Source organism: Ranitomeya variabilis, chromosome 4, assembly GCF_051348905.1.
Source record: "Ranitomeya variabilis isolate aRanVar5 chromosome 4, aRanVar5.hap1, whole genome shotgun sequence".
Classification (NCBI taxonomy): Eukaryota; Metazoa; Chordata; class Amphibia; order Anura; family Dendrobatidae; genus Ranitomeya; species Ranitomeya variabilis.
The window spans coordinates 547,292,934-547,310,127 of NC_135235.1; the positions used below are offsets into that span (position 1 = coordinate 547,292,934).

Sequence of the window (17,194 nt, forward strand, 5' to 3'; positions counted from 1 at the left end):
ATAGGAACTGCGGCGCAGGAAAATGGCAGCTGGTGCACTGGACTGATGAGATAAAATGTGAAATATTTGGCTGTAACAGAAGGCAGTTTGTTTCCCTAAAGGGGCTAAAGAGCAATACAATGAGTGTCTGCAGACAATGGTGAAGCATGTTGAAGTCTCCTTACAAGTTTGAGCTGCATTTTAGCAAATGGAGTTGGAGATTTGGTCAGAACTAATGGTGTTGTAACATTTTTTAATAATGTTTGTTTGAAAAAGGAAAAAATGTAAAAAAATTTAATAAATGACTAATGGTGTCCTTAATGCTGAGAAATACAGGCAGATACTTATCCACTATACCAGTGATGGTGAACCTTTTAGAGATCGAGTGCCAAAACGGCAACCCAAAACCCACTTATTTATCAGAAAGTGCCAATACGGCAATTTAACATCACATCACAGAAGACCTGCAAAATACTCCCCCTTAAGGCCCGGATCACACTTACCGTATTGAAAATCGGTCCGAATCTCCCTGCCGAGAGTCGCACCAGTGTTCTCCGTATGGTCATCCATGTGTGATGCGTTTGCAATGCAATGATGTGATTTTCTTGCACCTATGTATCTGTATGACATGACATGCGTATGGCTTCATATTTCTCACTGCTTTTCACCATTGAATTTAATAGCTCAAAGGGCTGAAATTGGGAAAATGTGTGCGTATTTCTCGCAAGTCACACTGATGGTCTGTGTGGTGTCCGTTTTTTTTTTTTCTCGCACCCATAGACTTGCATTGGCGAGGCTCAGGCGATATACGCGTAAAATCGCAGCATGCTGAATACGCCCGAGAAAAAAAAAACGGTGATGTGAGCTGCCCCATAGATTAACAGTGTACCGAGTGTTATGCGATGTTTTAGCGCATAAGCACTCTTCCATATTCTACACTAGTGTGACCCCGGCCTTACACACACACTCTGCCCCTCTGCAAAATATATACAAACACACTTCCTCTGAATAAAGCAACCCCCCATTCCCATCTCTCTTAAAACTAAACTTAATAAATTTAAAGTCCAGCTCCTGCTGGAGCTCTAACCAGTGCACACCCACACTGTCTTTACGCCTCTTCGGCCCCGGCAGCAATGTTGGACCTGGGGCTGACAGCATCGCCGGGGAGGCACATAGATCACCGGGGGGTGGCACGAAGATCAGAGGTCACATGGGAGCACAAATATCATGGGGGTGTACATAGCAGCGGGACAAAGGGGGCACAAAGCTGTTAGCCACAGAGATCAAAGGGGTTCACATGTGGGTATATAGCTGGAGGGCACAGAAATCACACGGGCGCATATAGCTGGGAACAGAGAGATCACGGGGAACAGAGATCACAGGGCGGCACATAGATGGGGCCACAGAGATCACACCGGGGCACATAGCTGGGGGGCACAGTGATCCCAGGAGTGCATATAGCTGGGGGGCCGAGAAATCACAGGGGAGGCACATAGCTGGGGGGCACAGAGATCACGGGGCATATAGTTGGGGCGGCACAGAGATCATATTGGGGCACATAGCTGGGGAGCACAGAGATCGCAGGGGCACATAACTCAAGGGCACAGATCACCAGCAGAAAGGCACAGAGTTGCAGGAACAGAAACCACCAGCACTCAGGCACAGAGATCGCTCTGGACTCTCTGGCAGCAGCTCCTCTTCTGGGAAAGGAGGATGGGAGCGCATTGGGTGCTAACCCCAATGACGTAATCATTCATGTGCAGGCAGCGTTCTGTAATGAACGCTGCCTACCGTGCACATTGCAGACTCTGGGGACCTGCCCGCAGTTCTCTGCCCCCGGTTTAAATGTATTAGCGTCTAAAAGATGCAAATACATTTGAACATCGGAAGGGAGTGGAGTATTTGCGGCGGCAGGACTGGCATGCGTGCCCACAGAGAAGGCTCTGTGTGGCACGCGTGCCATAGGTTCGCCATCACTGCACTATACCATCAGTGAGGCATCTGGCTCCACTTTTTCAGTAAGTGTCAGTGACACTGTCAAGTGTCAATGACAAGTGACACTGTCATCTTCAGTGTTAGGCTACTTTCACACTAGCGTCGTTTGGCCTCCGTTGCAATGCGTCGTTTTGGAGAAAAAAGGCATCCTGCAAAAGTGCTTGCAGGATGCGTTTTTTCTCCATTGACTTGCATTAGCGAAGCATTGCGATGGATTGCCACACGTCGCACCCGTCGTGCGACGGATGCATCGTGTTTTGGCGGACCGTCGGCACAAAAAAACGCTACATGTAACTTTTTTTGTGCGTCGTGTCCGCCATTTCCGACCGCGCATGCGCGGCCGGAACTCCGCCCCCTCGTCCCCGGACCTTACAATGGGGCAGCGGATGCGTTGAAAAACTGCATCCGCTGCCCCCGTTGTGCGGCGCTTTCAACGCTAGCGTCGTTGCGTCGGCGTCGCATTGCGACATGCAGTGCACGACGCTAGTGTGAAAGTATGACATAACCACCATAGGTCTCAATATGCTTTTACCATGGCACTTCAACAATGAATTTAACCAAAAAGCGGACTTACATTCCTTTAGCCGCAAAAAGAGAACCATGCAACCATCAATTATTATATAATGATATCTTTATTAAAAAAAATTTTTAAAAATCACAGAAAGCAACCATATCAAAAGAACAGAGTGTTCCAGTGTGCGCACGAGGGAGGACACGCTGATACATACTCTGCACCACTCGGTCTGCGGTGACACTGTCTTTTCAGGTATATATCGGACTTAGTGCATGATGGATACTTATGTTGGCTACTAGTATGCTATTGTCAATGGCGTTTGTATGAGGCAGGCAAGCCCTTTGGGAGCTGCATAATTAGATATTTGCTATCAATTCGTGCTTTACACCATTGGTGAACGCTAGTCAGTGACTTTGTATTATTTGATTGTATACACTACCTAAGTAAATTACAGACAATCAGTGGTTTTTACTGTGGAGTTATTATCACTTGTCCCCCCTGGAACACTCTGTTCTTTTGATATGGTTGCTTTCTGTGATTTAAAATTTTTTTTTTTAATAAAGATATCATTATATAATAATTGATGGTTGCATGGTTCTCTTTTTGCAGCTAAAGGAATGTAAGTCCGCTTTTTGGTTAAACTAGTGTGAAAGTAGCCTAATGGAGAACAAGAAGCCCGGAAGTTATAATATGGCCCCAACAGAGCCCTGATCTCAAACATAGTCAAGACTATCTGGGATTACAAGAAGATACAGAATGATTTACGCAGACCTACATCCACAGAAGATTTGTGGTTCAGTTTTCAAAATGTTTTTGGCAACCTCCCTGCTGAGTTCCTTAAAAAAAAGTGAAAGTGGTTACATCAAACATTGATTTGATAACATTTCTCTTTTGTTCATTCTCTTAGCTTATTTTGTATTAATTAACAAAATGCAAATAACACTTCTATTTATGAAAACATTCTTTCTTTGCACCATTTTTTCCATCTACCTTGTTGCAGTATGATGCACGTATGACATTGTGGCAAGCCAATAAATCAGAAGAGACCTCGGAAATACTAACATGTAGGAGGAAGTTCACAGGGCTCTGGTCCAGAACTCAAACTATTATTGTGGCCAATGGGCCAGGATCCTGCATGTTTTTTTCTGACTAATCAATACCTGCATTCTTGAAAAGATGTACTTTGAAAACCGCACTTGATGTATTCAAATGAGTTTCTTGAAATGGTGAAGGTGCAGCAGCTTGAGTCAACAGATGACTGTTCCCTTATAACACCCATATTGACTTAAAGTGCCATGAGCTGGGACACAACATCATAAGCTGTTCTAAACTCCAAAAATGCAAAGTTGTCTTCTGGCTGGATGCTGTCATCCCAGCCTCATTGATTCACTGCACCGAATAGGACTCAGAATGGCTTGATGTCCAAAGTACAGATTTTTGAGGCCATGGGTAATTATCACACACTTGGGGGACAGATGTTCAGCAACTGTTACTAGATGCAGCTAAATGCAAACTGTATTATTCAATGTAAAACCATATTCTCTGTTACTTCTCGTGCCAGCTGCCTGCAGTCATCATACTATCTTTTAAAGCAGCATTACTACAAATTATTTTAGCACATGTAAGTCTCTAACTTCCTATGTATTACTGGATTACATCACCCATCAAATTCCTCCTAGTTAGTCTGAGACAGCTCCACCCTCCAGATTCCTCTGCTCTCTTACATAAAATAATATCAACAGCTGTCCAAGATTCAGACAGTAATATAGCGTAGAGGAGTCAATACAATAATTAGGTGTAGAGTACCCTGGTTCACACTGCCTGTCTATACTATGTGTAACTGGTGTGTGTAGAATCTCCAGTGTATCTAAGGAGATGTAGTTTCAGCCTGTCTCCTGCTTGTAATAGGTTACTCAATGTGAGTTCTTATCACAAGCAAATCATGCTGAAATTGTATCACATAAAATCCACTGAGACTGCGGATTTACCGCGTGTTTTTGTGCGGATTTCACCTGCGGTTTTACACATGCGAATTCCTATTATGGAGCAGGTGTAAACCGCTGCGGAATCTGCACAAAGAATTGACATGCTGCCAAATAAACAACGCTATGTTTCCGTGCGTTTTTTTCCACAGCATGTGCACTTTGGATTTTGTTTTCCATAGGTTTACATGGTACTGTAAACGCATGGAAAACTGCTGCGAATCTGCAGCGGCCAATCCGCTGCGAATTCGCAGCGTGTGCACATAACCTTACTGCTGCCTTTAAACAGGATTCCAGGCAAAGCAAGGGCATTGTGATGACACTATGCAAAGTCAGAGGTATCATGGGAAATGTAGTATGCTTTAGGGTAACCACATGGCAGGGAAGAAGGAATTTAAAATTGCAGACACCAGGGAAATTGTGCATCAACTAAAACAGGCACAAACGAGCCTCTACATTATTCTTTAAAGGGACTCTGTCAGCACAGAATAATTGTGCATCATGGCGGGGCCAATCATTTATATACTCCTTTCCACCTGCTTGTTTTCCCTCTATCTCCACCCCTCCTCTTCGTTAACTGAAAACTCTGCCTTGAGAGAGCCAGAGAAGGGCTGAGAGGGTGGGATGGTGTCGTTAAATGTTTAGCCACCCCACGATGTACCAAGTGCCTGTATTTGGTTTGAACAGAATTTTTGTGCTGACAAGAGTCCCTTTAATAATATTTTGTGCTGTACAATATGGATAAAAATTGCTGGAGTGCAACTTCAAAGTGTACCCCAACTTAGGAAAAAATCATAGCTTAGTACCTGCACAATAATAATTACTCTAAATCCCTTTCAATACAGATTTTGACCTGTACTGTCGCTTAGGCTCCATAGTACTGTAGATTTAAACTGCATTCTACAGCACTGGAGATGAAGACCTACGAGATGTCATGGACGACAAGTCGTTGTTGCTGCTCAGCTGAGAGCATGATCTGTAATATAAAGTGGTTTGGAGAAATCATTTCTGTGAGGTCTCCTAAACTATGTATGTTTTTCTGTATAATCAGAGATAGACCTTCCTACTACCACTACTATTCTGTCTCTAGGCCCGGGGTCACACTTACGAGAAACTTGCACGAGTCTCGCGACTCAATACTCGGCACTGCCGCCGGCACTCGGGACCGGAGCGTGTGGCTGCATGTATTTCTATGCAGCTGAGCGCTCCGGTTAGAGTGCCGGCGGCAGTGCCGAGTATTGAGTCGCGAGACTCGTGCTAATTTCTCGTAAGTGTGTCCCCGGTCTAGGTAAGGGATCTGGAGTTCTGTATCAGAAGTACTGAGTTCACACTGGTATCAGATGTGAGAGCTGCAGGCGTTGGGTCCTAGTCCCGAGATTCTGCACTAATCCCCATAGTCAGGACTTGAATGTTATAATTTCACTAATTTGCACTGAATTTTTTTTTACTTTCATGTTTTATTAGTAATGTTTGTAGGAAACGGCAGTAATAGTTCAACATGACAAATACACTTTTCTTGTGCTGTTCTCCTTGGGAAATTTCAAGGGATTGGCTTCTTGCAATACAAATCGCTTTCCTGTGAAGGAACGTAACCGCACGTGCCGGAATGGTTGATGAAATAAGTCTGAATACCCTTAGAAACATCTGGTTCCAAAGACCATAATGCATTGCAAAAAGGGAGGAACATGGTATTCCTATAATATATTAATACTATGTTGACCAGAATGCATTACACATTATCGGCTAATATTGAGATGTAGTGGGGTGGGGCAGGGTTACAATGAGTACAATGCATTGCCAGGCATGTTATAGGACTGAGATCTACAAGGATCTTAGTGCATCATGGTCGGTAGCCGTGGTACCCATGGTACGTGGGAAAATGGAACCACAATGCAATGAAGAGTGGAGCCACTGAAGTAGAAAAGAAAAATCTGTAGGATTTACATGGCTCCCTATATGAGAACTTGAAGGACCAGAATGCATTGCAAGCTATGATGTTTCACACACCTTACACAAACAAAACACTAGGACCACAATGTTCAAGCTACTGGGAGATGTCATGTTTCTACCGGATTATGCATACCCTGCTGCACAGGTGCTGAGACCATCTCCGCAGCAATGATGATAATGACTGAGCCAACGTCAATTCCGAACCGACCGAACCTGCACCTGCTGTCCTTGTATCACTATGTTAACAGGAATGGAGAGAAGAATCAAGAGTACATATCCAATCCAAAAATCTTGTCCCACCCAACATGAGGGGACTGGTCCCGCTGAGAGTCTCACTGTGCAGTGTCATAGACTCCCAGTTCACAGAGGGACTACTACGTTCGTATGCTGTATCTGAGTGTGTACTGCTTTCTTGTGTGTGTGTGTTTGTGTGTGTGCGTGTATGTGCGTATGCGTGCGTATATAATGTGTAAATGTGTATGTACATGGTGTCTGTAGGTATCATATCATGGTGCCTCTGGCCTTACACACAGGAGTCTCTCCAATGCTGGGGCTGTGCCTCGAAGATAGGGGAGAGTTGGGGGCAGGGTGTTGTCACTCTCCAAGCCCCAGGCTTCGGATTCAAGGGATATCCCTGCGTTTTCTCCCCGAAGTGCTTTGAGGGGTATATCCTATACACAGAATGAGAATTGAGAAATCCCTCATTATTTCACATTAAACACCATCAGTGGTCTCTCCTCTCTCTTTTGCCAGGGGCTCTTCTTATCTTGGTCATCCCCACCTTCAGATTGGTCATTAAGGTCCTCATCTGGGCTGGTCATAGAATCCCTTCTTAGCTCACTGGTGCTGCTGCGGGAACTGTCGCCTCTGCTGCGCCCTCTCCTGTTCATTACTGGGCAAGACTCAGAGGCCTCATCGAGAAGTGGTGTGAGTGAGCTGTCTTCTGGGGAGCAGCCACCAGCAGTCCGACTCTCACTTAGGCTCTGTTCTCCTTCTTCAGCAAAGACCAATTTGGAGTAGGTCAAGCTAGAAGGCTGATGCTGTGACCTCCCACCTCTCCCTTCCTCTGACCCAGGTTTTATTTTAATCTCATTGACATCCACACCCGAGTCCAGACTGGCATCATTGCTACGTGTCTTGTCTCCAGCCTGCAGGTCAATATAAGAATGACGCACCTGTGCATTAGAGCGTCCATCTAGTGACACAAACCATGCTCGTGGATGAGGCTTCACTCCAAGTTCTAAAAGCTTCTTCTCGGTCAATGCTTGAAGCTCTCCATTCAGTTGTGCCATCGTGGATTCATTGAAAACTACAGGAATGGTGACAGAACCGCTCATTTGTGAAGAGTGGTTGCCCCAGCTTTTGCCATCTTGGTCCTGTGAGGGTCCAGTAGATGCCCCTTGTTGGTAGTTATGAACTTGCTGAAGTAATTGCTGCCGTTGGGCATAATCTTGAGGTGCAAAATGATGAGCATGTGAAATCTGTGTGGATCCCAATTCACTTTCTGTCACCTCTTCACCTTGTCCACTGGGATTTTCTTCTGATAATCTCACATAATGAGCTGGAATGACCAGTGTAGGCATAGCATGTCTGTAGGCTCCTTCCTTCATGTGATCAATGGATCCGCAAAATATAAGTTGACCAGGCTGCGTCAAAGATGTAGGACGCGACAATGGATCTGCAGACTGCGTCATCAAATAATCAGGTGGCTTTGAGTCCCCAATAACATGCTTGAAAGGTGGCGGAAGCGGAGGAGGAGATGGAGGAGGATCCCTAGCTCCACCCCTTCCTCTTCTCCTCTGCCCCTTTCCACCAGTTCCATAGCTTCTTTTCATATCATCTGAATCCAGCAAGTCACCAGAGCGAGCCGATTTTAATGGATATTCATCTCGAGAACCTGGTCTTAATGGGAGCGTATCTGTAGAATGCTGAATAGAACGTCCACCAGACTTACAAAAGTCCTCTCGAGAAGAAAAGGCAGAGCGCAACACTGGAGTCCGAAGGTCACTGTCAGCTGTGGAGGTGGAGTCTAAGTGGCTGGTACTAATAAGGTTAAGGTGGGAGGTCGAGGTTGCCTGGTCTCGTTTGGGCTCGTTAAGGCCGGAGAGCTGCAGCTTGTGATGCTGTTGTCTTGGTTTTAGGCATCGCCTTCTGCCAAAAAAATAGATTGTAAGAAAACTGCAACAAGACTGAAGTCTATGTGATAGAAATAGTCAAAACTGTGGTTAGATTACAAAAGGAAACTCACAACCCTGCAATCATGCAAATCCAAGGCAAAGAGAAGGTTCAAGCAATGTTACACTGAAAAACCGTAATTGGCATAAAGAAGCTATTACCTGCAGTAATATATTAATAGGCACAGTAGGATGAGGACCAGGAGTGCAAGAGCGCCCAGAATAGAGAGCAGGAAGATAGTATGGTACCCAGCAATGTCGCTCATAAGTGACAGCATACCTGAGAACAGACCACAGTGTAAGTAATCTATTAGATCCAGTCCTACAAGTATGAAGCTTGTGAGAAAATACCAATAATTAAAGAAGTTAAATTATATATAAAAAATAAGTAAAATAAAAAAAACTAACCACGACCAGTAGATGGGATAGCTGCTGCCCAGTAACCCAGTTTGGGGTAGGAAAATGACCAATATAACTGTTGTCCATCTTTCCGCACTACCCCCATGCCAGCACGCAGCCACCGACCTTAAAGCACAAAAAGAGAAGAAGCCAGGCTAGTAAAGACAACAAGCGCCAGAGGATATGAAAAATATGCAAGTTTTCACCTAGCTGTTCACCTACCGGTCTTTGGCTCAAATTTCCAGGCAGGTATACTGCTAGAAGGTAGCAGACCACTGTCTGAGGGGAGGGGAAGATACAGCTGAGCAGGGCCCGTCAGATGGACTTCAGAGCCATTCCCTGTAAATAGATGGACGCTCACTGCGGCAATGGGCAGCAGCTCCAACCAGCTGGAGTTACCTGGTTATAAGCACAATAAAGAGAAGAAAACAAAGGCCAATTGAAGGAAGAATGTAGACCATAAGTAGCCAATAATAACAAAATTAGCATGTGTAACAATGTTGATCTCTGAAAATCTGAAGTTTAATCGAGTTTAGGAAGGGATATATGGCTGCCTGGCATCCAGATGAAAAGGACACTTGGGAGGAGGACAAGCAGCTGCTCTCAACCAACCAGAATTGCAGGGAGAAATCCTGTTTGGCTGAGTGCCATTGACAGGTAGTACACCAATATGTCATTTTAAGTTGGATACCAGACAACAGTATATGGTACTTCAATCTCCAATCCTGGGATCTGTATATGTATTATATATATATATATATATATATATATATATATATATATATATATATATATATATATATATATATATATATATATATATATATATATATATATCTGATACATCTATGTGGTTAATTTACTTCCTAAATGTATACGAACTCACTTTGACAAGGTGTAAAAGCCAAGTTCTAGACAATAGTCAAAGTTTTCTCTGAATGTATGGAGCTTACTTCAGATGTCAATTCTAATGACTTTCTATACTACTAGAAATGTATTTCCCGAATCCCTCTTGATATTTTCTTATAGTCTGTTTTTTCGATTCATTATTTCACTTATGTCAAAATTTTAATAAATACATAAAAAAACAAAAACAAATAATCTTTTATGTCAATGTAATGTCTATGTGAACCTGAATATATGGGCACAATAACTGGGGAGATAACCATTTCTGCTGCTTCCGAGACTCCCTGTAGACAGGAAGGTTTCGGCATGTGATTGGGATTATGCTGCAATTATTACTTTTTGACTGCAGAGTGCTGCACATTAGAAGACACCATAAATAATTGATAATGTGAACATTAAAGCATCTCCCTTGACTCAAAGTAGGTTTTTCATAAGCAGCATTGTAAATGTCTTTCCCAGGACAAGCTTCATAGGGGGAGAGGCTATACATAGCCATGTGCATGTGTAACACAACACAAGAAGGGACACAATCCTGGCAGAGTATGGGATTTCTATGAGGAGTGTAGAGAGGGATTCTACTAACCATAGTCTACTTTCATATACAGTGGGTACGGAAAGTATTCAGACCCCTTTACATTTTTCACTCTTTGTTTCATTGCAGCCATTTGGTACATTCAAAAAAGTTCATTTTTTTCACATTAATGTACACGTTGCACCCAATCTTGACTGAAAAAAACAAGAAATGTAGTCATTTTTGCAAATTTAATAAAAAGAAAAACTGAAATCTCACATGGTCATAAGTATTCAGACCCTTTGCTCAGACACTCATACTTAAGTCACATGCTGTCCATTTCCTTGTGATCCTCCTTGAGATGGAACTACTCCTTCATTGGAGTCCAGCTGTGTTTAATTAAATTGATAGGACTTTATTTGGAAAGGCACATACATGTCTATATAAGACCTCACAGCTCACAGTGCATGTCAGAACAAATGAGAATCATGAGGTCAAAGGAACTGGCCAAGGAGCTCACAGACAGAATTGTGGCAAGGCACAGATCTGGCCAAGGTTACAACAGAATTTCTGCAGTACTCAAGATTCCTAAGAACACAGTGGCCTCCATAATCCTTAAATGGAAGACGTTTGGGACCACCAGAAGTCTTCCTAGACCTGGCTGTCCAGCCAAACTGATCATTCGTGGGAGAAGAGCCTTGGTGAGAGAGGTAAAGAAGAACCCCAAGATCACTCTGGCTGAGCTCCAGAGATGCAGTAGGGAGATGGGAGAAAGTTCCATAAAGTCAACTATCACTGCAGCCCTCCACAAGAAGGCCTTTATGGCAGAGTGGCCTGATGGAAGTCTCTCCCTAGTGCAAGACATATGAAAGCCCGCATAGAATTTGCTAAAAAAAATAAGATTCTCTGGTCTGATGAGATGAAGATAGACCTTTTTGGTGATAATTCTAAGAGGTGTGTGTGGAGAAAACCAGGCACTGCTCATCACCTGCCCAATACAATCCCAACAGTGAAACATGGTGGTGACAGCATCATGCTATTGGGGTGTTTTTCAGCTGCAGGGAAAGACGACTGGTTGTCATTGAAGGAAACATGAATGCGGCCAAGTACAGAGATATCCTGCATGAAAACCTCTTCCAGAGTGCTCTGGACCTCAGACTTGGCCGAAGGTTCACCTTCCAACAAGACAATGACCCTAAGCACACAGCTAAAATAACAAAGGAGTGGCTTCAGAACAACTCTGTGACCATTCTTGACTGGCCCAGCCAGAGCCCTGACCTAAACACAATTGAGCATCTCTGGAGAGACGAGACCTGAAAATGGCTGTCCACCAACGTTCACCATCCAACCTAACGGAACTTTAGAGGATCTGCAAGGAAGAATGGCAGAGGATCCCCAAATCCAGGTGTGAAAAACTTGTTGCATCATTCCCAAGAAGACTCATGGCTGTACTAGCTCAAAAGGGTGCTTCTACTCAATACTGAGCAAAGGGTCTGAATACTTATGACCATGTGATATTTCAGTTTTTCTGTTTTAATAAATTTGCAAAAAATTACTACATTTCTGCTTTTTTTCAGTCAAGATGAGGTGCAGAGTGTATTAATGAGAAAAAAATGAACTTTTTTGAATTTACCAAATGGCTGCAATGAAAGAGTGAAAAATTTAAATGGGTCTGAATATTTTCCGTACCCACTGTATGTGTATATAAAGTATGTATTTGTGCAGAGCAGTGCACAGAAAACCCATACTCTACTAGTATTGCGTCCCTTCTTTTGTTGCGTTACATCTTGACATGTCTATGTATAGCTCCCCACCCTCCCCTACGAATAGATGAGCAAAATGATTCACCCTACCCTAGTCCAGCGTCCACTTTGGTACTCCATGGCAGCCGGACCAGGGTAGGTGGAACTTACTTGGCTGGTATTCGAATGCTGACATGTTGGGCACCACTTGTGATTGCTCAGCCTTTGCAACCTATTGAGGGTCTAAAGTGGATGGCAGTCCAGCAAATGTGTTTCGCTCATCTCTAATATAAATTTTTATTCAGCACAAAATGAATTAAAAATTTACCATTCTCAGTAATGGGTGACCTAGCAGATTTATAAGGATACTAGCTGAAGAGCCCGGCGTTGCCTGGGCATAGTAAATATCTGTGGTTATTTATAGCACCTCACTTCTCTTATTTTCCCATCACGCCTCTCATTTTCCCCCTCACATCTCTCATTTTCTCCCTTACACCTCTCATTTTCCCCCTCACTCCTCTCATTCCCCCCTCACTCCTCTCATTCCCCCCTCACTCCTCTCATTCCCCCCTAACACTTGTCATTTCGACCTCACATCTGTCATTTTCCCTCACTCCTCTCATTTTGCACTCACACCTTTTCATTTTCACCTCACACCCCTCATTTTCACCTCACACCTCTCATTTTCCCCTCAGTATATACATGTTTGTCATCTCCCTTATATATAGTATACACCTGTATGTCATCTCCTGTATATAGTATATACCTGTATGTCATCTCCCCTGTAAATAGTATACCTGCTGTATGTCATCTCCTCCTGTATATTGTATATACCTATGTGTCATCTACTCCTGTATATAGTATATACCTGTATGTCATCTCTTCTGTATATACTATATACCTGTATGTCATCTCCACCTATATATAGTATATACCTGTATGCCATCTCCTGTATATAGTATATACCTGTATGTCATCTCCCCTGTATATAGTATATACCTGCTGTATGTCATTTCCTCCTCTATATACCTATGTGTCATCTCCTCTTTTATATAGTATATACCTGTGTGTCATCTCCTCCTGTATATAGTATATACCTGTAAGTCATCTCCTCCTGTATATAGTATATACCTGTGTGTCATCTCCCCTATATATAGTATATACCAGTGTGTCATCTCCTCCTGTATATAGTATATACCTGTGTGTCATCTCCCCTGTATATAGTATATATGTGTGTGTCATCTCCTCCTGTATATAGTATATACCTGTATGTCATCTCCTCCTGTATATAGTATATACCTGTGTGTCATCTCCCCTGTATATAGTATATACCTGTGTGTCATCTCCTCCTGTATATAGTATATACCTGTGTGTCATCTCCTGTATATAGTATATACCTGTGTGTCATCTCTCCTGTATATAGTATATATCTGTGTGTCATCTCCCCTGTATATAGTATATATCTGTATGTCATCGCCTCCTGTATTAGACCGCATTCACACGTTATTTGGTCAGTATTTTTACCTCAGTATTTGTAAGCTAAATTGGCAGCCTGATAAATCCCCAGCCAACAGGAAGCCCTCCCCCCTGGCAGTATATATTAGCTCGCACATACACATAATAGACAGGTCATGTGACTGACAGCTGCCGTATTTCCTATATGGTACATTTGTTGCTCTTGTAGTTTGTCTGCTTATTAATCAGATTTTTATTTTTGAAGGATAATACCAGACTTGTGTGTGTTTTAAGGCTGTGTGTTGTGCTGAGGGTGGTATATGTGTTCGAGCACGTGGTAGTGTGTGGTGCATTTTGTGTGTGTGTTCATATTCCCGTGTGTGGTGAGTATCCCATGTCGGGGCCCCACCTTAGCAACTGTACAGTATATACTCTTTGGCGCCATCGCTCTCTTTCTTTAAGTCCCCCTTGTTCACATCTGGCAGCTGTCAATTTGCCTCCAACACTTTTCCTATCACTTTTTCCCCATTATGTAGATGGGGCAAAATTGTTTGGCGAATTGGAAAGCGCGGGGTTAAAATTTCGTCTCACAACATAGCCTATGACGCTCTCGGGGTCCAGACGTGTGACTGTGCAAAATTTTGTGGCTGTAGCTGCGACGGTGCAGATGTCAATCACGGACATACACACATACATACATACACACATTCAGCTTTATATATTAGATTCCCATCTCCCAGATCCTATCCCAATATGTAATAGGTGTAATATTAATAATATTAGCAAATACCTCCAATTAGAAATGTAGTATAGTTCTCCTGATTTGCTATATAGTTTACCCCATGTGCAGGACATTGCAGTAGCTTAGGTATCCATGGTTCTGAAAACTCATATAGTGACAGTTAGTTAGTTAGACAGCTCTTAGTGGTTGTAACCATGGTTACCTAAGCTAATGCAATGCCCTGCACATGGGGTAAGCGACATAAAAAATATGAAGATCTACACTGCATTTCTAATTTGAGGTATTTGCTAATATTATCATTATTACACTCAATGTCAGACTGGGGTGCCAAGGGCCCACCAGCAACATCAACTCCAGGACGCCATTTTTCAGCAAATATGACTTTATCCTCATTCACAAATTTATATAGCAATAAATGAGTGTTGAATAAAAAAGATGCTGCCTTTGTCTGTACATAGTGAAACAATTGTACTGTGCAGCGCACAGCTCATATAGGAGGGTGGTGGCCCACCGGAGGATTCTCCTGTTCTCCTGTGGACCAGTCCGAGCCTGATTACACCTACTACATATTGGCATAGGATCTTGGAGATGGGAACACCCTTTTAACTTAAATCTTCAAGAATATTATACAGCAGATTGATGTATAGCTTTGCAGGGAAATTTTTAGTATTACATTCATTTATAACTCTACCGATTCACAGGGTCGGAGTCCAGGGGGCTATTTAGTGATTGACAGCTATTTCTGTATAACACGTTTACACAGGGAAGGCTGTCAATCACCTACAACTGCACAGCAATATGGCAGCTGCCCCCAAAATATCAGCTGTTCTCAACAATAGGAAGCCCCCACTATTTATAGCATGGTGACAAGAGAACTCATGTCCAGACATCAAGTTTCCCAAAGTAGAAAACATTGTTGAAAATGACCCTTTATATCATGGTTTAGGCAACCTGAAAGCTAATATTTTAGCATCATAGCAGCACCCATACACCCCCTGTCCCTACCCCCATTGCTGGAATCCGGGTCGGCTCCAATAAATGCTGGGAATCCTCTCATTTGATGGAGATTGTTAGCAGTGGTGAGTGAAGAGGACATTTGGTTATAAGTGGAAGACCGGGGTAAGCGGGCAGACTTTCTCAGGAACTGAACCAAGGGCTGACTGCGGACGCCTGTAAAACCAGATAGGGAAAAAGATGAGTACACAATATATTCACATGATATATCACACTATATACTCACATTATATTAAACATCACATACATACGAGGTTCTTTGTCGGAGTGTCGGAGGCAGAGCTTTTTATGTGATTACCCTATCTCCATGTTCTCGCATTGGTTTAGGTTGGGTTTGCACCAACAATAGTATCGCATAGTGTATTTTACCACTAAAACACGGTATGAGCTATGCATGTCATGCATATATGGGGTTGTCCATTTAAAAATAAAATATATATTTTTTTTTTAGATCTATTCCTAAATATATAGAATTACTAACACATTTTTATTTGAGCCATCATCCTTGGTCCAGAAGCTCCATATCAGGTTTGAATGAAGGGGGCTGGCTGACTGCTCTTTTCAACAATGAATCAAGCCCTTTATAAATCAAGAATGATAGAGAAATGGGGCTGGCTTAGCTAATGAAATGTGCAGACCCCTTTACTTACAGCATTGCTGAAATGATCATAAAGCAAAAACTGGAAGCACAGCTGCCATGATAGAGGAATCAGGATGATACCTGAAGATGTTAGCACCAAAAGTATTTGTAAATTCTATGAATTCAGATTAGGGAAGCATCTAAATATGATTTTTTTTTAAGCTTGACACTGCTTTGGTTCCTTTTAAATGTTTTATAGAGAATTATGTGAAATTTCTGAGATCGGTGTACACAGTGTGTGTAAAAAGTCTACACACCTCTGTTAAACTACCAGGTTTTGGTCATGTAAAATTATCATACAGTACCAATAGACATCATTTCAGAACTTTTTTCATCTCAAACATCACGATCTGTACATCTGTCCATTGAAAAACAAACTGAAATTATTTTGAGAAGGGAAATATATGGTAAATAACATAACTAAAATAATGTGGTTGCATAAGTGTGAACACCCTCATATAATTGGGGACGTGATTGTGTTCAGAATTAGCCAATCGCATTGAATGCCATGTGAAATAGTAGTCAGTACACAGCTGCCGTCATTTACAGTGATTCTAATTAACCCCATGTAAAGTTTAGCTGTCCTAGTTGGATTTTCCAGATATTTTCTCAGCATTATGTTACAGCAAAAGTCAAGGTCTGTAAACAGCTTATAACACAGCAAAGGGAAATCACTGTTGAAAGTTATCAGGAGAAAGGTACAACATTTTACAAGGCATTAGTCATACCATGGAACACTGTGAAGATAGTCACCAACAATTGGCTATGTGTTGCCCGAACCTTCATCAGGTATGACAAAAGGTTTTGGCCACAATTCCAAAAGGTATGTTTGTCTCAAAGCCAACAATGAGCATCACTAAACACCAGACCCACAGTGAAGCATGGTGTAGGCAGTATTATGCTTTAGGGCTGTTTTTCAACAGCTGGAACTTGAGTTATAGTCGTCAAGGTGAAGGGAATTATGAACAGTTCTAAATACCAGTCAATTCTACAACAAAACCTTCAGGCCTCTCCTAAAAAGCTGTAGATGAAGAAGAATTTCAGGACTTCAACAACATTAAGCATACCTCCAAATCAACAAAAGAATGGCTTCCCCAGAAGAAGATCAAAGTTTTGGAATGGCTAAGCCAGAGCCCAGACTTGACTCCAATTGAAAATCTGTGTTGACCTAAAGAAGGCGATGTACCCAGG

General features: G+C 42.6%; 1 protein-coding gene across 2 annotated transcripts in view; it reads right to left on the reverse strand.

Annotated features, from left to right (window-relative positions):
* Positions 1-5,907: 5,907 nt before the first annotated feature.
* Positions 5,908-17,194, reverse strand: part of FAM171A2 (family with sequence similarity 171 member A2) — a 41,422-nt gene continuing 30,135 nt past the window's right edge. Inside the window, exons 4-9 of one of the 2 annotated variants that reach the window (XM_077252589.1) lie at positions 15,355-15,519; positions 9,216-9,392; positions 9,003-9,119; positions 8,757-8,874; positions 7,202-8,571; positions 5,908-7,091 (exon numbers count right to left, since the gene is read on the reverse strand). In XM_077252589.1, coding sequence (XP_077108704.1) covers positions 7,042-7,091; positions 7,202-8,571; positions 8,757-8,874; positions 9,003-9,119; positions 9,216-9,392; positions 15,355-15,519 — 1,997 coding nt within the window. In that variant the 3' untranslated portion in view covers positions 5,908-7,041. Of the gene's footprint in view, positions 8,572-8,756; positions 8,875-9,002; positions 9,120-9,215; positions 9,393-15,354; positions 15,520-17,194 lie in introns of both variants that reach the window. The other variant, XM_077252588.1, reaches the window with a different exon arrangement.